This window comes from Panthera pardus, unplaced genomic scaffold, assembly GCF_024362965.1.
Source record: "Panthera pardus isolate Hobbes unplaced genomic scaffold, ASM2436296v1 HiC_scaffold_26, whole genome shotgun sequence".
Lineage (NCBI taxonomy): Eukaryota > Metazoa > Chordata > Mammalia > Carnivora > Felidae > Panthera > Panthera pardus.
In genome coordinates, this window is record NW_026526832.1 from 19,895,473 (window position 1) to 19,918,872 (window position 23,400).

General features: G+C 55.5%; 1 protein-coding gene across 1 annotated transcript in view; it reads right to left on the minus strand.

Moving 5' to 3' along the window:
• Positions 1-1,857: 1,857 nt before the first annotated feature.
• The window catches only part of KCNK3 (potassium two pore domain channel subfamily K member 3), a 37,524-nt gene continuing 15,981 nt past the window's right edge, over positions 1,858-23,400 (minus strand). Inside the window, exon 2 of the mRNA XM_053891059.1 lies at positions 1,858-5,093. Within this exon, the coding sequence (XP_053747034.1) occupies positions 4,168-5,093 (926 nt within the window). The 3' untranslated portion in view covers positions 1,858-4,167. The remainder of the gene's footprint in view (positions 5,094-23,400) is intronic.

Below are 23,400 nucleotides of genomic sequence, written 5' to 3' on the forward strand. Positions count from 1 at the left end.
GAAAGCTCCATGAGCGAGTGATGTGTGAGCGTTTCCTCAGATCCATTCGCCCACGGAACCCTTTTCCCACAAGGCACACCGTGGGACACGTTTGGGGAAGAGTTGTCATTGCCTGCCTCTTTCTGGGCTCCCAGGAAGATTCTGTCTCTATCTGAAGCTTACACTGAGTAACCACATCAGCGGAGCTCTTGGTATATTTATACCCCACATCCACTCTGCGGTGCTGGTTTTCTATTTTTGTTTTGCTGTACATATATTTTTTAGTGCAGGATGCCTCAGATGCGGTGGGAAGTGAGGAGGGTGGGGACGGCGTCCTGTGGAGATAGAGAGCCCACACTAGTTCCCCAGACAATTCTGGGCCCTTAGGAGCTGGGGGCTGGGGCTGGGGTGTAGTTCATCACTACCATCATTCTGATCACCCCTCGAAAGACGGGGGTGCCTGCAGCCCCTTGGGGACTCCTTTGCGTTCTGATGATTTTGTCCCGGGTGAGGAAGAAAGGAGAGAAGGTGTCAGCACGTTTATGTCCTGCAATAACTGCTTCAGAAAGTAAGAGCAACCTTGTAGTGGTCACTGCTGACCTCAGAAATGACATCGTTTCTGTTGCTGCATTGAGCTTTGCTAAGAAAGACAGAGATAGGTGGGCCATGGGCAGGAAGCCCTGGGTTTTGATGAGGTGGTCTTAGGTGTGGGGGAGCCCACAGGAACTAAAGTCCCGTTCTGCCGTGGCCACCCTCAGAGCCGTGGGCCAGTGAGGGGCGTGTCCCAGGAGCCTGCCTGCAGCTGTGAGGAACAGCCAGGGGCACTGTCACGTGAAGACTGGCTGTGTCCTGCCTCCTGGGAGAGGGTGCAGGGATCACCACTTCTCTGAGCTCTGAGCCCCCAATAAATGGGTCTCTCCCTGTATATTTCAAGCGACCCAAGTGGGTAGAGATGGGGGGACTTGGAGAAGATGCCCCTAGCAACCCCCTCCCCCTTTATTTCCCTGGAGCATTTCAACCTGCAGGGAGAAAACCATTAGTGGACAGAGAAATCAATCTAGTGGGTTGTGACCAGCATTTTATAACATGAGCTAGGAGAGGAAGTATTAGAATGCCTTGGCTACGGTCGGGGTTAAGTATTATCTCATGAAAGAGACATAGGTAGGCAGGGAGGAATGCAGATAGAAATGGGGTTGTGGTGGGCAAGCTTACTGTAGGTTGTACTCAGTGACGTCTGGAAGCCTCTGGCACCAGCTGGGAGCGTGCATCTGGGGCCCAGTCCCAGGATGAGTTGCCCCTCCACACCCAGAGAGAAATAATACCCTGAAGACGGGGGCTTGTGATGTGTCCCCTTCTGGTAAAGACAGTTTTGTGTCCATCAGACCACTGAGGCCAGGATCCCCACTGGGGAAGGGAATCCCCACTCTGGCAGACAGGGAGGTGTCACCATCAGCTGGGGTGTGTCCGGCTGGACTCTGCAGGCTGTGTGAGGAGGGGCAACGGGACTCAGTGTTCCCGGTTCCGGTTCTGATCTTGGGTCTGCCACTCGCTGTTGTGTGACTCGGGGCAAGCGGCCTGCCCTCTCTGGGCTTCGGTGTACTCACGTACGAGGGGAGCACCGGACCAGGTGATTTCTCTTCTAAAGTCTTATCTTGCTCTCATAGTCATTCCAGGATGACACCGAGACAACCTGGAGACCTTGGAGGAAATTACAAAAGGGACACCAGTGTTGCCCCCAGGCTTCTTCCTAAGACCCCCGACACAAAGGGTTCAGTCAGCTTGAGGTGCATCAGCTAGGTGTGTCTGTAGACCTCGGCGGGGAAACGGCTGTTCCCTGGCACGCCAAGGGTATACGATACAGAGGCGGCTGAGCCTGAGCCTGGTCTCCATGGACAGCATTTATTAGGCGCCATTCTCATTGTGAAGACAGATAGGCAGGAGGGGCTGAAGGGAGGCCGTGGCAGCTGCAGCCTTTGGGGTCCAGGGGCTGCCCGGGGTGGGGGTGTGGGCGCGGGGGCACCCACATGTATTGCATATTCTGTGGCAGTGTGCCCAGGCATAAGGCATCGGGGAAGCAGAAAGGCTGCCTGCAGTGGGGGAGGGGGGGAGGGGGGAAGCCACTCTGGCCTTCTAGTTCCCTGGGAAAGGCCCACTGGAGGCCGAGCAGCCTGCCATGCTCTGCTCGAGACCATTTGGCCTCCTTCCTCGCCATCTCCCTGCAACTTTGGTTGTGGCTCCCTCGGGACTGACGGGACAGGACCCCTCGAGGGCAGGGTCACACGTGGGACAGAGGCAGCCAGCACTGTCCCCCAGCCCCACACATAAACACAGAGGTCACCCCTGGGTCCTGGGCCCTCTTCTTGGCACCTGGGCGGCGAGCTCCTCCACGCTGAGACAGGACTCACACACAGGCCAGACTTCTTCTCTCTTAGGGGTTCCCAGAGGCTGGGGCGCGGCTGAGGCTGACCACCCTGTGGGACCCCCACTCCAGCATCCCTGAATACCAGGGCTGGCCTTGCTCAGCAGTGTTAGGGAGCCGCCATGGCAACGACATAGGAGGGCAGTTCTGAGTGGGGAGACGCCCCTCACCCACCTCTGATGCTGTCCTGAGACACGGTACCAGCTCCAGCTGTGGAGTCTAGGGCATCGCCTCGGTCTGCTTGCTCTGCACCTGGGTTTCTGGGTTGCAGGTGGGGTAGGTAGTGGGCACACCAGGTCCAAACTCCCTACCTGAGAGGGGCGCTCCTTGCTGCAGCCTTAATTTATCTCTAGCTACTTGGGACACAGGCACCAACACTGGCTATGAGCCAGGGATAAGGTCCCAATTGGATATGCCCGACAGTTCTCTAGTTCATTCTGCCCGATTCCCAAACCCCTAGAGCCCTTGGCTCCTGCCCTTTTTTCCATGAGCCTCAGCCCTGCTTCCCTGTTTGTCCCCGGCCCTGCCTCCCTGTTTGTAAGCGGGCAGTCTGGACACTGAGGGGGTCCTACTCGGCCTCAGGGGTCCATTCAGAGCCCCTGCCTCCTGGCCAAGTGGAGTCGAGGCTGAGTCCCAGTGCTGGCTCACGCAGTGCCTGGGTGCACCGGGCAGGAGCTCTGCTTTCAACAGTGGGCAGGGTGGTCAGGACGAAAGGGCACCAAAACTCAGAAGCAGCAGCCCGGGTTCTTGTTCTCCTGTGCCTTTTGCTGTCTGTGCCACCTTGGGCAAGTCACTTCACCTGTCTGGGCCTCAGTGTCCCCTGTAAAGTGAGGATGAGAACTCCTGCCTTGCTGACCTAACCAGGTACTGTGAGAATCAGATGAATGGGTAGTCAGGGCAGGGTTTCAGAGGCTGAAACTCATTCCACAGATGTAAGAGTTGGTCATTGTCAGCAGCAGCTGGGCACGGCAGGTACGAAGTTTTCTGTTTGATTCTAAGGGCAGTGTCGGAGGCTGGAGGCCAGTTAACTCTCACCTCCCCGTGGGCTGCCCTGCAGACCAGAGGGCCACAATCTCCCCCTCCCTCCTCTGTCCCTCCTGCAGCCTGCCTGTCCTTGCTTCAGTCTGCCTGCCTTCTGGGGACTAGCTTTAGGGACTGCTGGGTTTCCACTTTCTTCATAACTGCAAAGCCATGCAAAACAACACAAAAGGTAGTGGGAGGCTGGGAGACACAGCTGGGGATGAGGAAGGGGAGTGGGGCTGAGTGGGGGTGACCTGAACAAAGACACCCTGGCTTTTGGAGCCTGGGGAAGGTGGGAGACCTGGCAGGACAGAGGTATAAATAGAGATGCAAACTTACACAGAACACGAAGTTTCCTCCGGATGGAGGAGGGGGGGTGGGGGGTGGTCTGGGTACCAGCAGGGCCTCTGAGAACGGAGGGAGCTCCTTAGATTTCCAGAGGGATGGGAGGCTCCCAGCTTCTGCCTTCCCTCCCCCACCCCCCACCCCCCACATTTCACATTTCTCGGAATTTGCAGGGCGCGGATGTCCTGAAACATCCTCAGAGCCCGGGCTCCTGCCGGCTGGTGCGTGCGAGCAGGCACAGTCGGGAGATGGGGGGTGGGGGGGGGGCGCGGCTGGAGGAGGGTGGTGAGGGGTGTGGGGAGGGTCCCATGGGGCCTCCTCACCCACCCCGGCTGCTCCTCCCGGCAGGAGCCCCTCCCTCCCCCGGCCCCGCAACCCCAGGTGCTCCAGGCCCCGCAGGGCGTTCACACGGAGCTCCTGCGCTTCATGAGGCCGCGGAAGGTGGACAGGCTGTGCAGGCCCGTGGACACCGAGCTGATGGCGGAGCGCTGCGCCCCGCTGCACAGGCAGCGGTGCGAGGGCGTGTCGCTGTAGCGGCCGCCCCCTCCCGGCGACGAGTGGCTCTGCTCGACGCACGTGTCGGACGTGGAGAGGTCCCGCGGGATGATCATGGGGATGGAGTACTGCAGCTTCTCGCGGCTCTTGTACCAGAGGCACGAGCACATGGACTGGAAGTGCAGCACCTCGGCGTAGACGTTGCGGAAGCCGCCGCCGCCCGCCGCCGCCGTGGACGAGGCGGTGTCCGTGGTGTGCGCGCTGCCGCCCGCGCCCCCGCCGCCCCCGCCGCCGCCGCCGCCCCCGCCCGCCTGCCCGTTGCGCGTGAGCAGCGCGCGGTGCTCGGCGTCGCGCTTCTCGTCCTCGGCGTTCATGGTCATGAAGCGCAGCACCACGAGGTTGAGGAAGGCGCCGATGACCGTGAGGCCCGTGAGGATGTACACGAAGCTGAAGGCCACGTACTGCGGCTGCGTCTGCAGCGCCTGGTCCTTCTGCAGCGCCACGTAGTCGCCGAAGCCGATGGTGGTGAGCGTGATGAAACAGTAGTAGTAAGCCTGGAAGAAGGTCCAGTGCTCGTAGTAGGAGAAGGCGGCGGCGCCGATGCACAGCGTGCTGATGCACGAGAAGAAGCCGATGAGCACCATGTTGGCCATGGACACGTCGGCGCGCCGCATGCCCAGCCCCCTCTTGGCGCGGTGCAGCAGGTACTTCACGAAGGTGTTGATGCGCTCGCCCAGGCTCTGGAACATGACGAGCGTGAGCGGGATGCCCAGCAGCGCGTAGAACATGCAGAACACCTTGCCGCCATCCGTGCTGGGTGCCGCGTGGCCATAGCCTGGGGGAAAGCCGGGGAAGAGGAGAGAAAGCACGCGCTGTGGGGCTGGACTTCCAGAAACCCTGACCCCTTTCCCCGAGATCTCTGCCCTCCACCTCCCCAACCTTGCCGATTCGGGCCTCTCCTTCCAACCGGAGAGAAGACAGCACACGATTATGGGCACATCCTTGACCCCCGCATGCCATGCTAGTTCCTTGCTGATGCCCCTGGTTGACACCATAGGGTAGGGAGGAAGGAGGAAGCAGGGAGGATTAAGCGCCTTTTCTGAGGTCACACCGTTTGGAAGTAGAGCAACCTTGCGTTTGAACCAGAGTCTGTTTGACTTCAAAGACCTAACCGTTTTCTAAACCTAAAGAAGGAGCTGATTCATAGTGCTGTGGGAACTTTGTCCAGAGGCAGCAGGGATAGTGTGAAGGGTACTGGTAGGTCATTTGGGAGACCCGGTTTCTAGTTCAGTGTCTGTCGGCTTTGGACCTGTTCCTTGTCCTCTCTGGGCCTCAGTTTCCTTGCCTGTAAGGGGTGGAGCTTGGCTAGCCTGTGATTCAGTGTGGAGGGAGGGACGCTGAGGCATGGTGGCTCCTTGATAACTTCCTTGCTGCCAGCCGAAGCTTATGAGGGGTAGTTGGCAACTGGGGCCATCCAATGTCCCTGAGGCAGCTGGCCTACCAGTGTCAGGGAGAAAGGGGACGGTGCCTGTCTGCTAGCTGGCTGCATGGTGCTCCAGGGTCTCCATTAGCCCCCAGTCTGGTGCCCCCGGGGTCATCCTCTGTGCCCAAAGTAGGGTCTGTCCTCATGGGGGGGGGGGGTGGCATTGCCCTTGTTGAAGCAGGGCCCCTGCCTGTCCTTCCGTTGTTACTATCACCAGCCAGACAACCCCAACCCCCATCTCCTCCACACAATGCCCGGCCCTCACAGAGCCAGGCGCCGGGAGCCGGGCAGAGGCATACCTTCCCTCTGAGCCAACCATCAAGTGGCCTTAAGTCAGGAGTTGTGCCTAGAGACCTGGAGGGGAAAGGACCCTGGATGGGAACTCAGAAGCCCTAGGCACAAGTTCTGGCCCTGTCACTTGTGGCTATGTGACCTTAGGCAAATTACACCCCCTCTCTGAGCTTGTTTTCATCATTTGTAAAATGAGGTCTGCCGGTCCTGGCCCTGCTTGTTTTCACTGGGCTGTTACGATATTTATTACTTTTATTAATAGGATTATTATAATAAAATATTGCTGGCTGGTAGGATTTCCAGTTGTTCCTCCTTTCTAAGCCTTATCAAAACGTAACCCGATGCTGCTTCCTAACCGACTGAGCCATCCAGGTGCCCCAACCCAGTGCTGCTTCTTCTGTGCAGCTGTCCTGAGTTCCTCACTGGAAGTGACCTTCTGTGTTTTGAGTGACACTGAGAATGTTCAGCTTTGAACTCCAGGGCCCATATTACCACCACCCCTGCCCTATCCCCCAGCACCCCATACGTACAGCTAAACACTGGCTTGGGGTGGCAGGGTGGGCCCTGGCTGGACCTTGTCATGTTTCTCTCAAGCTTCCCCCTCCACATTGCCTGCCATGCCCAGGAAGTATGCTCAGAATATGTGCATGGCCAGGAAGGATACCATGTGCTTTGTATCTGATATGAATTCAAATCTTCATACTCTTCCAAGGACTGCCCTTTTTTTTTTTTTTTTTAAACCTCTGTGGGCTTTGGTTTCCACATGTGTAAAATGGGGCTGATAAGTAGAACCTGCCTCCCAGGGCTTTTCGGGAGAAATAAATGAGATAATGTGTATAATACACTTAACCTAGAGTCTGGTACGTATCAAATGTTCAATAATGGCTCGCTATGATTACTAATGAGCGAGGTGCCAGATTTCCCTCACATTTTCAGGCCGGGGGGCAGCTCAGTTCCAGTGAAGCTGGCATCTCTATTAGCCCAAGGCCATTTGAATCTTAAAGCTCAGGGAGATCTGGGGACAGCCGCTTGGAGTGTGTGAGGCTGTGGGCTGCCCTTAGAATGGGCTCCCCTTCCCCTCCCCAACCCCCCCCCCCCCCCAAACCAGGACACCTAGCTGGTTGACTGTGTCACTCTGTGCCAGGGGCCTGGATAGCTGAGCTGTTGAGCTGCCGTGCCCGGCCTGTCTGCGTCCCAGCAGGGTGAGAACAGATTGTGCCCGCCAGCTCGGCCACGGCAGCCAGACCACAACTCACCTCGACAGCTGGGCAGGCCCTGAGCCAGAACTGCTTCTTATCCTGTCCTTCCCTGTCCCCCAGGCCAGCGCCGCACTGGGCGTGGGGGAGGGCATGGCACCGCGGGTGGGGCTGGACAGGGGTTAGGTAGCGTGGGCCCGGCCCCAGCCTGACGGCACGCTGGCTGTGTGACCTTGGGCACAGGCATTCCCCTCTCTGGACCTCTTTTGCCCTGTCTGCACTCTAGGGGTTTGAGCTACAGCTATTAATATCCAGCCTGGTTGCCCGACGCAACATGTAAGCTAGACACGTAAGTACTTCAGAACCTGTGGGGTTCGTGAAGAAGCAGGGGGGACGGGACCTCACAGGGAAAAGGCCGCCCGAGAGCGTGGTCCGGGGTGGGGGACAACCTGTGCGGGCTCAGCGAGAAGGACCCCCTCTCACTGCCACTGCCACCTCTCCCTGTGCTCGCTCAGAGGCTCTGACTTCAGGAAAACCCAGTGTCCACCATAGCTGCGCACAAAGTCCCCTAGCTGCAGAGAGGCCCTCCCTGGTCTCAGTACAGCCCACGTGCCAGCAGACATGTGGCCGGCCACCTTCTTCCCCTGGGCCTGTCCGCACAGGGCATCCGCCCTGCCCCTGCCGACTCAGATCTATCTTGAGTGTGCTCGTGCTTCCCCAGCTCCCGGCCGGAAGTGACAACTCCATTCCCTGCCTTCCCCCTGTTGGTGCTACGCGGTGGCACAGCCAGGTTTACCCGAAGGCTCTTCTCCAGCCAGAGCCTCATGCCCCACTCGACCCACTGTCCTGTCCAGGGTGTCCCCAGCCTAAATGTACCTCACCCTTGGGGTCAGATACCCCCCAGGGCTCGTCGTCCCTCCCTGCCACAGGCTGAGGCTTGAGGTCTTATCCTCCAGACACATTTTGAACCTTAATCCTGAAAAACTTCCACAAGGCCATTCTTCTGACGATCTCTGTTTTATAGCTGAAAAGGGCTGGAGAGGCCTTGTGAGTTGGCCAAAGCCTCTAGGACTTTCTGACTCATCGCTCATTCCGATGCCTCAGAGCCGATTCATCACCCAGGAAGGGTGACCGGGATGGGAAACTGAGGCCCCGAGAGGGGAGTGTTCCACTAGGGGTTGCATCCTCGGGCACTGCTCTGAGACGGACGTGGCCCAGTGGCAACAGGGGTGTGACGCCGGGGGAGCCAGATGCTTCTCCAAGTACCTGGCCCAGGGTCAGCACGGCCCCGTCCCTTCATCTGTTTCCCTGTCATTGGGTGAAAGGGCAAGGGAGCTGTGAGGACCTGCTGACGTGGGTGCCCAGCTGGAAGCGGTGCCAGCTGGGGTGGAGCCACTCCCGGGGGGCCCTGGAACTTCTGGGAAGTAATTGGGAGTTTGGCAAGGCCTGTCTGCCTGCCAGCAGGCCCGCTGCCTGCCTGGTCCTTGCCCACATCAGGCGTGGGTTTTGAGAGAGGGGGCAAAAGATAACCCCAGTCTCCTCCCTGCTGTCCAGCTCTGTGAATCACTGGGCGAGGGGCTCCGTCTGTCCTTGTGTGTCACTGACACACACAGAAGCTGCTGATCCCCTGAGGACCCTCCCTCGCAGGACCTGGTGGACTGACCAGCCAGAACTCATCCCCCGATCATGAGACTCTAGCGGCTGCCTGTCAGAGCACTGACCGGGGCTGTCACTGCCCTCTCCTCTCCCAGCCACCTCTTCCTGAATCCACTAGACTTCTAGGTTCTCAGAGCCAGAAAATCCCTCAGTGATCATATGACCCAGTCCTTATGATGTAGAGATGAGGAAATAGAGGCCCAGAGAAGGAGAGTGATCTGTTCCAGGGCACACAGCCAGCGAATGGCAGAGCCAGGACTATAACCCAGGATACTCGGTTCCCAACGCAGTGCTCTGTCCTCTGCCCTCTGGCTCAGTGTGACCAAGGTTGACTTGTTCATTCAACAAGGGCCCAGCAGCCCCTGCTTAGGAGCAACTAGGCTAAGAGATGGCCCTGAAACCTGGCTGGAGGCATAGAATCTACCTGAGGAAGCCAGGTGGCTGGACATAAAATTAACTATGTGGTTAGACATAAATACTAATTTTGGCTATCTGGGGCAGCAGGAAAAATGAGAGGTGGGACAGGAAGCCCTAGGCCTCAGTTTCTTTGTTTTCCTCCTGGTATCACCAAGGACCTCAGAAACTGGCCGAAGCTGTCTCCCAGGGAAATGCAGGGGGTTAGGGCCTCTCCCTATAGCCTATTTCCTTCCAGTTAAAGCACAGATAGCCAGTCTGAATCCTTCGTGGTGGCCTTGGCCAGACCGGGCTCAGCTGCTGTTCCCCACTGATACCGTGTGCCCATCAGTCTGAGTGCTTGACCTCCTGCCCCTGGCCTAGCTGGCTACAAAGCCAGAACTCTGGCCACAGCCTTGGATGGAGGAAAAAAGCATGGGGCTAAGGAGGTGGGAGATCCAGGGGTCTGACCTGGCCCTGGCCAGAACTAGTTTTGTGTCTCGAGTTAGTCCTTTCCCCTCCCTGGTCCTCGACTTTCCTCCTTTGTGACATGCAGGATAGGGCAAGATAAAAGGTGTCTGTCAACTCCCCCCCCTTTATTAGTTTTTGTATTAACCCACCCATTGGTAGATTCTAAATTTTGAAAGCCTTTATTTATGAAGCGCCACATGTCAATCAGTGTGGTGTAGCTCCTACAGAGAGCGGGCATTGAATAGATCATTGTGAAAGGAATAATTAATTCTTTCCCCACCAAAATTAATTAAGAACCCACCTGCCAATCAGAACTTCTGAATTAGCAGGGGCTAACTGATTCTAGAGACTGAATTAACTTATTGTTATGCTTTTGAAATACTAAAAACAGATATTTCTACTCTCTGCAGGGGATCTCGGCAGCTTACTGGCATAGATGACGGCAGAGTGCCTGGAGCCAGACATATTTCAGCTTGGGCCAAGTAACGGAAGCTTCTAAGTGCCTCAGTCTCCACATCTGTAAGATGGGAATAATGATTATACTTACCTCATAGAGTTGCTGTGGGGGATTTTGAGGCCTTGGCAGGCTTTGGATGCTTAGGACATTGGGATCGATGAATATTAATTATGAGTGTGAATATTTTGGGGAACATCAAGATTAGATGGTCTTTAAAGTTCCTTTTAGCACCAGCAGCCCATGATTAGTGTTTCCCAAAGTTAATTTCCTGGAACAGCAGTTCCATGGACTGTTCATAACTGTTGGATGAGGAGAGGGTTGCTTGGTTCAATTGGACTGGAGGAATGCTGAATTTCACAGGGTTTGTTGTCACTGGATTTAAGTGTAGGCTTTATCAGAGCTGTACATGTGCAAGGTCGGTCAAAGTTGGGGGAATGGGCTAAGTTTTTCCACTTATTTGGCCTTCGAGGGCTTTCCTCACCGTGCGTGTTGCTGGAAGTTTGGAAAATGCTCCGCTATAGCGTCTAGAACTTTAAGGTCTTCCTTCTAGGTCTCTGACTTTGAGATTCTCGGATGTCCAGTCCCTTCTGTAGATGAGAAACACACAGCCCTTGGCAATGCCTGGCTGCATCCCGTTTCCTGGTTCCCCATAGCCCTAGTTATCTAATGTAAATAAGGGCACCAGTGAGGCTAATGTTTGCCCTGAGGGAAGATGGATCTGACCTGTGGCCTCAGGCGCCCAAAGACGGTGAACTCTGGGCTAAGCTGGGCTGGTGCAGAGCTGGACATGGGGAGGGGGCCTGACCTTGGAGCTGCTGCCTGGGCCTGGTGGGGCAGCCAGAGGGAAGTGGGGGCTCGAGGGAGACACCGGCAGCCAGCGGACAAGCTGCAGGACACGGGTGCCCCCCGAGGGAGGCCGGACTCTCCTGCGGGGTCCGCAGGGGGGCAGTCAGGCCTGAACCCGTGGGTCCCCTCAGAAAGGCCCACTGAACACCCTGCCTCCCCAGGGGCCTGAGGCGCAGACAGGGAGCCGCCCCCTTGGTCTGGAGATGCTATGGAGCCAGGAAGTGGGATAGGAGGCTCCGCAGGAGTCTAATTGGTGTGTTAAAGGAGATGAGGCGGAAGGAAGCTGGCAGGAGTGCCCAGGCTCTGGGGAGGAGGGAGGAGGCTGCCTGGTGGAGACAGGGAAGAGAATGCCTGCCTTCTCCTCTAGCCTTAGGGTCCAGCTCAGACAGCGCCTTTTTCCAGAACTTTCCTGGATCCCTCACTGGAGCTGGAGGTTCCGCTCCCCTTGCCTGGCTGCAGTGCTCACCTTTCTGCCCTCAGCTCTGCAGGGCTCTGAGCTCCCAGGGGGCCAGCAAGTCCCCTCAGTGTCCGGTGCAAGGCCTGGTAGGAGCCACTGCTCAGAAAATGCTGTTCAGGGGCATCTGGGTGACTCGGTCAGTTAAGCGTCCGACTCCTGATTTCGGCTCAGGTCATGATCTCAGGGTTTCATGGGTTTGGGCCCCGTATTCGGTTCTGAGCGGGCAGCGCAGAGCCTGCTTGGGATTCTCTCTCTCCCTCTCTCTGCTCCTTCCCCACTCATGCCGTCTCTCTCAAGATAAATAAATAAAACTTAAAAAAAAAAAAAAAGAAAATGCTGTTCAACCCAAGAAGCTGCTAAGTCTGGGGTACAGATGAGAGGAACCTCCCCTCAGGGGAGAGGGGAGGTGGCCTTGGCAGGAAGGCCTTTAGTGACTCACACCTCCTGTCCTTCCAGTGGCCCCGGGCCCCTGCAAAATGAGGTCAGCTTCAGGGGCCCAGGAGGAATCCCCCCTACCCTGGGCCTGGCCAGGCCCTGACTGAGGCCTGGGAAACCACCGGGGCCTCATGGACCTGGGTTGGGGGGAGGGACCAGTGTGCAGAGCTGGGTCTGGAGTTTGTCCCCTCCAGGCTAGAGCTCTCAGGAAGGACAGCTCTGAAGCACAGCACCCTCCCTCCCTCCATCCTGCCCCTTTCCAAGGCCTCTTTCCCATCTCCCCAGCCCCTCTTTCGGCTCTTCTCCGCATTCTGCACTGGCAGGTGCCCTTTTTACTCCTGCTTTCCCACCAGACTTTCCACCTGTAGGACCACTGCTCTCTCCTCTCTCTCTTTTAGCTGTACCCCATCCACAGGTGCCCCATTGCTGTGATTCAGGGTCCTCTGGTATAGGACAGCCCCCGCCACTCCCAGCCCCCACCCTCCCCAGGCCCACGTGGGACTAGGGGGAGCTGGGGGGGGGAGGGTGCTGGTGTCATGGAAAATCCCTGCGGCAGCCAAGGTCAGTGTTTGCAGACACAGCCTGGCCTGGAGCCAGGCCTGCCTACCCGGCCAGCTCCCTCCGGCCTATCCCAGAGGCTGGCTTTGCACAGGGGCCCTCAGAGGCACCCCAGGGCTGCTCTGGGTACCTGGGGCTGCAGCGGCAATCAGTCCGGGAGGGTGAGAGACTATGTAGTTCAACACACTCATTTTATAGATGAGTAGACTGAGGCCCAGAGAGGGACGGAGACTGGCCCTAAGACATAGTGAGTCCCTCACAGAGCGAGGACGGGAATCTAGGGCCCCCTGTCCCTGTCAGTCCTCGCTGCAGAGGGGAACATCCCAAACTCTGTTCTGGTAGGCCAAGGAATAGGGAAGGTTGTTCTAAAACTCCATTAAATCAGGATCTAGCTTGAGGTGGGGCTAGACTTGAGGTTGGTGATGGGGCCAGAGTAAGTAGACTCTGATGATGAAACCATGGTCCTTGACCTCAAAACACATTCTATCTGAAGTGAATCAGATGAAACATCTCAGTGGAAGCACTTCAATGTACCTTACAAAGAAGAGGCTATTATTACACACATTATTAAAATGTGTGGCAACGGTGGGAATTATCTTAGGAAGAACTTAAGACAGGGGCCGAGGGAAGGCTAGAGGTGGAGAACTTTAGTTAGCGTATCAGGAGGGGCTTCATGGAGGAGGTGGTCTTTGCCCTGAGCTTCTCTGAAGGATGGATGGGAAATGCAGGGTTCTGACCGAGGGGAGCTGCTGAAGCAAAGACACAATGCAAAGAGACACAGGGCACATAGGAGGCAGAGATAATATACCTGTCCGAGGCTAGTGGGTATTCTCACAAAGGGAGAGGGGAGGGGGACCAACAGACTTTCAGGAAGGCAGCTTCATGATACATATCAAGAACCTTTAGAAACGTGTCTGCCCAGTGACCCTGGAGTGCCACTTCTAAGAATCTCTGCTGGGAAAATAACCAGAGATCGGAACAAAGATTTATGAACAAGGATGTTTATAGCAGCATTTTCATTGTGAAAAATTGTAAACAGTCCAAATGTTCACCAATAGGGTTTGGTTAAACACATTAAGGTGTGTTTATGTGGTGGGATATTGTGCAGCGATTAAATATACTCCTCAGCAGTCTCTTAATTACATAGAAAACCACCATAGAATGTTAAATAAAAATGGCAGGATACAACACTTTATGTATAATGGGATCCCACGCTAAATATAGAAATATAAAAAAATGTATCTACACACACCTGGAAAGAAATACACGAAAAAGCTCGGAGAGCTTATCTTTGAATCATGGGGCTCATGATTAATTTTAATTTGCTTTTATGTCTTGCATATTTTCTAAAAACTATTACTTTTATAAGTAGTTAGCAGTGAATATTGTAAATCTAACAGCAACAAAAACTCTGGATTTCTTGGAGCAGAAAGTTCACCTGAGCCGCATAGGTTGGTGAGGAGAGCAAGATAGGTGAAGGGTAGGGGCAGGAGTTCAAATCTCAACTTGGAGGCAGTGAGGACCTGTTGATAGCTCCCGAGTAGGGGAGGGATATACCAAAGAGGTGTCTGTTTCTGGGCGGGGGCAGGGAATGGTTGGCAGTAGGAGATGGGGGGGGCGTGGCAGGAGGTTTAATTAGGAGGCCTCTGCACGGTTCCGTTGTCAAGTGCTCAGGCCTAAACTGAGTTCAGTAGAACCCTAAACGAGAGTTCTACCCTTGTAGAGACATAGTGTGCGAGATGCTCTTGCATTTCTGGGTTTAAACTGTAAGCTCCATGTGGGCAGGGATTTTTGTCTCTTTTGTTACTACTATTTTCCCCACGTTCAGAAGAATGCTTGGCACATAGCTGGCACTTAATTAGTCTCTGTTGAATGAGTAAATTAAGGAAGGCTCAACACTGAGCCTGAGAGGCGAACGGGGTAGAGACAGGGAGGATGAACAGAGCGTGAGGTCCGCAGCGGGCTCTGTCACACGTTAGGGCAGCGACTCCGGTTGTCCTTGGAAGCGCACTGACCTGGGGCTTATGGGGTCTGTTATAGGCCAGTCACTGTACCAGGTGGCTGTGGCCCAGGCCCGTGGCCTATCTGCATCCTTATGACCGATTGGACAGGACATGTGTGAACTCAGAACTTCTAACAGATTGGATTTGGGGGGGGTTTAATTAAATGAATTCACCACGGACAGTCTGGCACCGAGAAAGTAATTCTACAGCACAATTTAAAGCGGACTTGGCCACCTCAGCAGATGGCTGGAGATGCCAGTCCTCCTCTGTGGGCTTCTTGAAAGGCTGTGTCTATAACTTTGGCATCTGGCTGGCCTGAGTCCTACACTTAATACTCTCTGGCTCTTTCCGCTTTGCCCATGGAGGAGAAGCAGGCACATGTTGGCATTTCCGTGTCAGACTCCCCCCAAAGGGGTTGAACTGCCTCCAGCAAGAAGCCCTATTTTGTCATGAGGGTAACAGTGGCCCGCCCAGGTGTTCCCTGTTGGCTACACCATGCGTCCTGGAGTTGAGCCTGTGCAGAGCCTGGCTGCCTGAAAGCTCACCCTTTAGGCAGTGTTACAGGGGGCAGCATGGGCCCAGAGGGGCAAGGGTGCATGGAATTAAAAAGCACCCAACCAGGAGTCAGAGGCCTGGCTCCCATCCCAGCTCTTGCCAGTACCTTGCTGTAGGACAGGAGTTGGCAAACTTTCTTCTTTAAAGGGCCAGATAGTAAATATTTTAGGTCTCATAGTCTGTATGGCCTCTTGCAACTACTCAGCTCTGCCATTATATCGAGACGAAAGCCATAGACAATATGTAAATGAAGGGGTGTGGCCATGTTCCAACAAAACTTTATTTATAAAAATAGGTGGTGGGCCAAATTTGGTTTATGGGCCCTAGTTTGCAGAGTCTGCCGTAGGGCCTTTGTTAAGGCACATTGGCTTCCTGAGCCTCAGTTTTCATATCTGTCAAATGGGATGTTAGATCGGAAGGTTATTTCTTCTCTGACCATGTTATAGTTGAAGATTTAATAAATTGCTAGCTCCCCTTGTTTCATGTACCATGCATAGGCCCGGGGGCGAGGGCTGAGTTTCTAGCAGAGTCTGGAGCTCAAACCTGCATGTAAAATTGGGATCCGCGGCTCCTTGGAGGCCCCAGCTGCACCTGCACGTATGTGGATGCTGCTCATGCTTTTTTCTTCCTGATGGGTTTCTACTCTTCCATCCAAGCCCATCTCAAAAGTCACCCCCTCGGTGAAGCCTCCCTGATCCTACCCACCTGAACAAATCAGTGCTCAGAGCCCTTTATTCATCACTCAACACGCCTCAAACCTTCATCCCCTCAACCAGCAGACTTTTTGAGTCCTTAATACATGCAAGTGCTCTAAGTTCTAAAATAGTAATATGTTCTGTGTTTTACTTGTGCAGAGCTTTGTCATTTACAAAGCAGTTTCTTTACCTCCTATCGTTTGAGCTTGCACAGCAACCCTTAGGCATTCTTCTTCTTTTCCTTCCTATTTTACAGATGTGAAAACTAAGGCTCAGAGAAGTAAAGGGTTTTATCTCTGGCCGTGGATGCTACAACCAAAACTTGAAATTCAAGACCTTGCCCTTTTCTTGGCCTGGAGGCCCTCCTGTGGGAAATGAAGAAGCTAGAGATGTTCTTGAGGCCCTGTGACATTCTAGGATTCTGAACCTCCAGAGGGGATGTGCATCCTGCCCCACAAACAGTGGAGAAAGCACCGTTGGGTCCCCCAAACAATGGCACTGGGCCTCTGGGTGCACATCAGACGCACAGTCGCTGGGGCCCGCGTGTCCGCAGAGCTGTTCCAGTCCGTGCTGAGCAGATGCCGTGGGTTGCCTGAGAACGCTTTGCATTTTCCTGCAAGGGGGCCGGAGCTAGGCTGGCCTGGCCGGCAGTGCTCTGAATACGGCCCACAGCTGAGGCAGACTGAAGTCTGCGACCCCACCCCCATGCAGCCTCCTAGCACAGGAGGCCACATGGAGTCAGGGAGGAGATGACCACGTCTCCCTGTCTAGGTCTCCCGGGGCTAACATGGGCCAAGGCGTCAGGGAGTATTGTTGGTCCCCAGGCTCCCCCTACTGACTGCTGAGCCCCCAGGGGTCCCCAATAGACCCCCATCTAGCCCTGGAGTCCAGCCTCCTGGGCCCTGGAATCTTTGCTTCTTTTTACTTTTTTAGCTTCTTCTTTGCCTTTTCTTCCTTCTCTCTCTCTGTTTCCTCCTTCTTTCCTCCCCCTCCTCCTTTAAATTTTTTTTTTAACATTTATTCATTTTTGAGAGACAGGGACAGAGCACAAGCAGGGGAGGGACAGAGAGAGAGGAAGACACAGAATCGGAAGCGGGCTCCAGGCTCTGAGCTGTCAGCACAGAGCCCAACGCGGGCTTGGACCCAGGAACCGTGAGATCATGACCTGAGCCAAAGTCAGACGCTTAACCGACTGAGCCACCTAGGCGCCGCCCCCCCCCCCCCCACTTTTCTCATTTTGTTTTCCCAGTAATAACAGTAATAATGACCAAGCTGACATCTATTGAGCATTGGTGTGCCAGGCACCGTACAAAGTGCTTCATGCACATCATTTACTTTCATCTGCACAAACCCTGTATGAGAGAGGTATTATCTCCATTTCACAGATGAGAAAACGGAGACACAGAAAGTTCCCGTTACTCACTTAAGACCACACAGCCGGTGAGTGGCCGAGTCGGGGCACAGATTCAGGCCTGTGGCCGTGCACAGTCTAGCCAACATTGACGGATTAGATGCTGCACTCTGGAAGGCAGGTGCCTGGGGTGTTCAGCTGAGGAGACTGAGCCTAGGGGCTGGGTGACCTGGACCAGGCCACACGGGCACGTGGCAGAGCCAGGCCTTCCCGCTCTTTCTTCCGCGTCTCGGTGGCCTCCCGGGCTTCTGGACTGGGGTCAAAGCAGGTGCCCCCTCCAGGGCCTTCTTCCCATCCAGGCCCTTCTCCCAGGAGGCTGGGCCTTGCCGTGCCCCAGAAGATGCCCTCCTGGCCTGAGCCGGATGACAAGAGGCAGAGGGGAGCTCAGAGCCAGCCCTGGAAGAGGGGGACGTGGTGCCTACAGAGGCCGAGGTGGGCGGCAGGGGACCCAGGAAGGCTGCAGCACCTGGCTGGTCTCAAGAATATCAGTTGGAAAATCAGAGGGGCAAAGATGGCTTCGTTCCTCTTAGCCTGTCTTAATTAATTGAGCAGACGTTTCTTAAGCATCCCCTGCTTTGAGCCAGCTACTCTGCTCCGTGCCAGGAGAGGACATGGAGTTGAGGGTGGCTCGGTCTTGCCCTCTGGGAAGAGAAGCAGGCGAGTGGGAGGCTGAGAGGAGATGGTCCCTGAAATAAAGACTTGCCCCAGGATGTGTGGAGTCTATGCCAGAGGCACCTTCCTGTGACAGGGGGACCCAGACAGGGGGATCCTGTGGGCACCCGGAAACCGGAGGCAGTTGAAAGGCACAGCAATCCTGCCAGCGCTCCTGTGGCCGGGAACGTGGCACTCATGTTCCCTAAGGCCTCCAAAGGGTGTCCCCAGATACCTGGGTGTCTTGCTCAGGGCTGGAGTGAACACCTGGCTCATGCACGGAGCTGCCTGGCCCTTATTGTCGCCAGAAACTGGGCCAAGGTTACTGTCTGAGGCCATACTCTCTCTGTCCCCCTTTCTCCTCCTTGTCCTCCTCCTCCTTCTACCATTTACTCTTTTGTTTAAGTAAATTTTTAGTTTTAGCACAATCCTCAATTTATAGACTTATGGTGAAGACCTTCCTCCCTTTTTCCACTCTCACCAACTCCCTGTGCCGATGCAACGCCGGCTGCTGTGTTCCTGCCCCCCTATCCCCTGCCTTCTCCCTCTTGAGGAGCCTTCTGAGGAACCTTCCTCCTGCTCTGGCCCCAAGAGCATCCTGTCCTCTCAGCTCTCCACACGGCGTCCGTCTCTGCCACTCTCTTGCCTCTCCTGGCGGACCCCGCCTGCCATATTGACCCAGCTCCTAATGCGCAGTGATGCCTCCGTGAGCAAAGCTTCATCTAGTCAAGTCTGCTTGCACGGAAAGCGGGGAGGGGGCCAGCTGGCCCGGGTGGTGCTGGACACTGGACAACAGTTTTTAAGAGGCGGTCAGGGCCCAGGCTCAGTCTCCTGGTGGAGACTTGCCTCCTGGCCCCCACTGTGTGAGGCTGAGTGTGGGGTGGCAGGTGGGAGTGGGGAGGGGGGGGAGTGTGTGAGGAAGGAGGGAGAGCAAGGGAGGGTATTCCCGGGCCAGAGGGGAGCCTATGCTTTCTCTGCCCTTAGTGCCCCTACCGCTAACGCCAATCCAGCACCCTTACGTTAATTATCTCCAGTCCTCACCGTGACCTTCAAGGTAGGCACTGTTAGCTCCATTTTGATAAGGAAACTGAGGCTCAGGGAGGCTAAGGACCGATAAAAATTGGCAAAGCCAGGATTCGACATAGATCTTTTGGCTTTCGGAGTCCAGACACTCTTGGGTGTCCCTGGGACCGTGCACTTGGTTGACAGCTCATGGAAAACGTGGGCCATCATCCTAAGAGTACTGTAAATGCCTCAGGGCAGGACGGTGGGTGTTCAAACCATGTGAGGAGGGAAATGGTGTCCCTCCAAAGGCTGGTCCTTTCTGTCCCAGGGAGCAGCCCTCCGGAGGTCTCTTTGGAGACTCCTGGGATACTTCAATATGGCCCTGAGCAGGAAGTGGGGAGGGGGAAGCTGGAGGGCAAAGGGACAGGGCCCCGAGGAAGGCTGTCTTCGATGGACATGGCTGGAGTGCCTTCCCCCTTCCTGCAACAACCTTAGTTGAGGGCCTGGCCAGCCCCTTTGCCCCATGTGACCTCGGCCTACCCTGCAGTTGGTTGGACGACTGATGGACACCTGATCCAAGAGGACCCAAACTGTCCGCTGGGCCGAGCCAGTCAGGTTATCTCTTTCAGGGACTGTGATTACAGGCTGACCGGCTGGTCAGCTTTGGGGAGCTGGGTTGCAGGGTTACAAAGAGCTGGGTCCTGGCTAGGACCACTGTGAGCTAAAGTTGCAGGGGAAGAGAAGCCAGGGTGGCTGGGTATAGCAGAGACAGGGGTGGCCCGAGAGAGGGAGGGAAAGGCCTGGGCTTTTGAATACTGGCCTTCACACTGGCAAAGCGCTGCTGGCCCAAAGGGGCTGGGCCTTGACTAAGCGCCAGCGGCTACAGATGGAGGGGCTGGGCTCCCAAGCACCAGACAAGGTGTGCCCTACAAGGTGAGCAGCACAGCGGGGGCCCTGGCTGAGTTTCAGGAGACCCATGTGGGCACAGCACTCTACAGTGTTTAGGAACATTCCTGTTGATCCTTACAGCAGCCCTGTGTGGCCCTCTGGGCAGGGGTGGTCCACGTTCAACAGCTGGGGACAGTGAAGCCTGGGAAAGTGGGTGTTTCACCCAAGGTTAGAGCCCCAGAGCTGGACCTGAGACCCAGGTCTCCTGATTCCAGACCTGCTGCCTCTCCCACAACTCACACTGCCTCTGTGAGCCCCTCTCTTGCTAGGTAGCTGGGTGGCCTGGGCATTAGAAATACAGTGGGTAAAGTGCCTAGCACAAGGCCTGGCACACGGAGAGTCTCAGGAAGCTGGATGTTATTAGTGTTATTACTTTTTTAAGCACAGCTCTGAGCTGCCACCCACCCCTCGGAAGCCTTCTTTTATTCATTCCCCAGATGTATAAATGCAGTCTGGGGTGTCCACAACTAACCCCCTACCTGGCCTGGCCCAACACTTCTAGTACCTTCTGTCGCGAGGCTTCCCTGCATCCTTCCCACATCCCACCTCTGGGCACTTCCTCGTGTTACAGCTGCCTGGAATTGCCTCCTCCGTCTCTCCTGCCCTCCAAGGACAGCTCCGGGCCCCCCTCTTTGGACGCACTTTCCCCCAACTGGAAGAATGGCACCATTTCCTGCCCTCGCCACTCTCTGCCAGGTGTTAGGGTTTTGCACGGAGGTGGGTCTCTCTCCGCTGGCCCACCTTGCCCAGCGTCCACAGCGGATTCCCAGCAGATGCAGGGAGCCAGTCTTAATGGAGGGGTTGGGTTGGGTGGGATGGTCTTGGAGTGAGTGTGGCCCCTGTGGCCCCTGTCTCCACCACCTGCTTCCACACTCCCCTTTCTGGTCGTGGCTAGTGGCCCAGACAGCTCTGGGCTGGCAGGGAATTTGGGAACAGATGCCAGGAGATGTGAAGGAGGCTTTTCTTAGGCTCAGCACTCTCCCCAGGGCTCAGGAGCTCAGATGGTGCAGATTGGCACAGTGCCCAGGAGGAGAGGGACTCCAGGCAACAGGGACTTCAGCCTGGAGCCAGCTGCCGGGACCTTCTCTCCCTCTGAGCCGGCCTGCAGATGTGGTGTCCCCACCCCCACTAGTCACACAAGCATGTGTGCACAAGTGCACACACAGACACACGCACATACACGCTGGCTCCAGCACCCCACATGTCCCCACAGTAGCCTCTTGGCGTGACTCTGTCCACCATCCAGGGCAGAGAATGCAAGAACCAGATGGGCGGGCAGTCTGCACCTCGATACAGGAAGAGCCCCTCACAGGACCTGGCCTCTGGGCCCTGCTGTCCCTTCAAGTTGTTTAGGATTTAAAGAAGTCCCCAGATCCAGCCCCTCCCCCACAAAGACAGACTCCGCTCAGAGGCTAAGATTCCATCACTCTCCATGGAAACACATTTCACTGCACCCTACGCCCTGTCGGAAATGCTCCTCAGGCAGAATGAGATGACCAAGGCTCGGACCCTTCCCTTTCAGCCTGTTGTCCTCATTGGAGACAGCAAGCAGCTGTCCCCATCCCTGGGGACGCTGCCCTTCTCACAGAGACATGGATGCAGACGCTCGTCCCCCAGCCTGCCTCCCACTGCCTGACTCACCCTGGGCTTGCCACCTCTCTTCTGACCTCTGATTTCCCAGCCTTTTCAATTATCTCTGCCATTCTGCCGCCTTCTAAGCCCTCCACCCTCACCGCTGTTCACAGCCCAGAATCCGGTATAATAGGAGAATGACTTCATGGCTCCTATGGCCTATAGAGGCTCCTATTTATGCATTGGTGCCCTGAACTTGCTTTTTATGGTGCCAAGAGCTCCAAGCTGGGCAGCGTCCCCAGGACCCAGGCTGTCTCCGCGGGACCCAGCTCTCTCCAGCTACTGCTTACAGTTCTGCTGTGCCCCCCCCCCCCCACCCCTCCTCAATGTGGAATCTGGGCAAGCTAGCTTTCTCTGCACTTGACTTTATTCAAATGATTAAATGCCTCTGTCACGGCTCCCTCCTCCCCAATTCAAAACAATACTAGCTGACTTTTATATGGTGCTTACCACGTGCCACATTGCTCTAAGTGAGCAAATACATGCTCCTCTTTTAATCCCCAAACAACCCTATTTGGTAGGTACTATTATTATTCCCATTTAAAGATGCAGGAGCTGAGCCACAGGGAGGTTCAGTGACTTGCTCAAGGTCATACATCTAAAACATGGCAGAGTGAGGCCCTCCCCATACTGTTTCTCCTGTTCTCTCTGTGGGCCTTGCTCCCTTCCAGCTTCTCCCATTCAGAGGAGGAGAGACTCCCTTCCCAAGGCCGACCCCCTGACTGCACTCTGCCCCGGTCCTGGGCTCTTCCTCCTGGCGTTGTTTCTGGAGGCCCCCCGTTTGGCGGTATTTTCAAACTGTCCTCTCCTAGTGTCTCAGTATTGGCCACAAGTTTGTTTGTTTGTTTGTTTGTTTTTTTAAAGGGAGGGAGACAGGCCTACCATGCCCTTTCCTTGGTCTTACTTCCCCCAAGAATTGCCTCCCCTCTCACCCCTTTAGCTGCCCCCACTTCACCAAGACCACTCTTGCTGAAAACCTCGGGAATTTCCTGAGTGTCAGACCCCGTGGCACAGGGCTGTCCGTACCTATGTGGCAACTCTAGAATAAATAAGAAAAAAAAAAATGGGCCCCTCTGGCTGGATGTAGCCTCTGGGAGTGCATAGTTTGCTGAGCATGTTGAACTTCAGCTTCCTAACCCATCAGCTGGATTCTTTTGGACAGTACACAACCTGGACAACCACACACAGGGTCTTGGATGTTGGCATCCTTACTGTCCTTCATATTCTGGCCACGCTCATCCCCGATGGCCAGTCTTCCTCTGCCTTCTTTGTGGACACTCCACTCTCCTGCTTCTGCTGGTCCTTTGCAGTCTCACCCACTGCACCCTGATTGTAAGAGTGGGGCAGGACTTTGCATGAGCTGCTCTGATGCTGGCTCCCAGAGCGGGCCGCCAAGAACTTGCCTCCAGCTCCACTCCATGCTCTACGTGGTTGAACTGGAACACCCAAGCTTGTTGTGACAACCCGAAAGCACCCTTCTGCCCCATGTTGGCTCTCTCTGTACTGCCCGATTCCTGTTAATGTGCTCATTCCTTAGCCAGACTGAACACCGTCCCTTCCTCCTTTCCCCTGCACACCTTGTCCTAGTCCTCCTAGTCCTGTCCTTTTCTTCTGTTCCTTTAGCCACCAGAGTCATCCAGGCCCTCACCCTTTGCAGTCTGGGCTTGGGCAGTGGTTCCTGACCTCCTTGGCAGCTTTCCAGCCCCTTCCCTAATCTTCCCCACCCCAACTTCCAGATTATGCCCCACTCTGCTGTCTGTGTAAAAACCCGCTTTCGGCTCAAAATGTCACTCCTCCACTCAAAAACCTTCTGTGACTCCCCATTGACTACAGGGAAAGAAGCCCAAACTTTCAACCTGCCTTTCGGTGTCCTCTACCATATGTCATAGCTCTCCAGGCTTAGCTATTGCTCTGGAGCTGAGGAAAGTGTTTTGGAGCTCACCCTTGGCAGTGCTTTTCCATAGCTGAGCTCTCTGGAAGGCTGCCAGGGAGGAGGTGG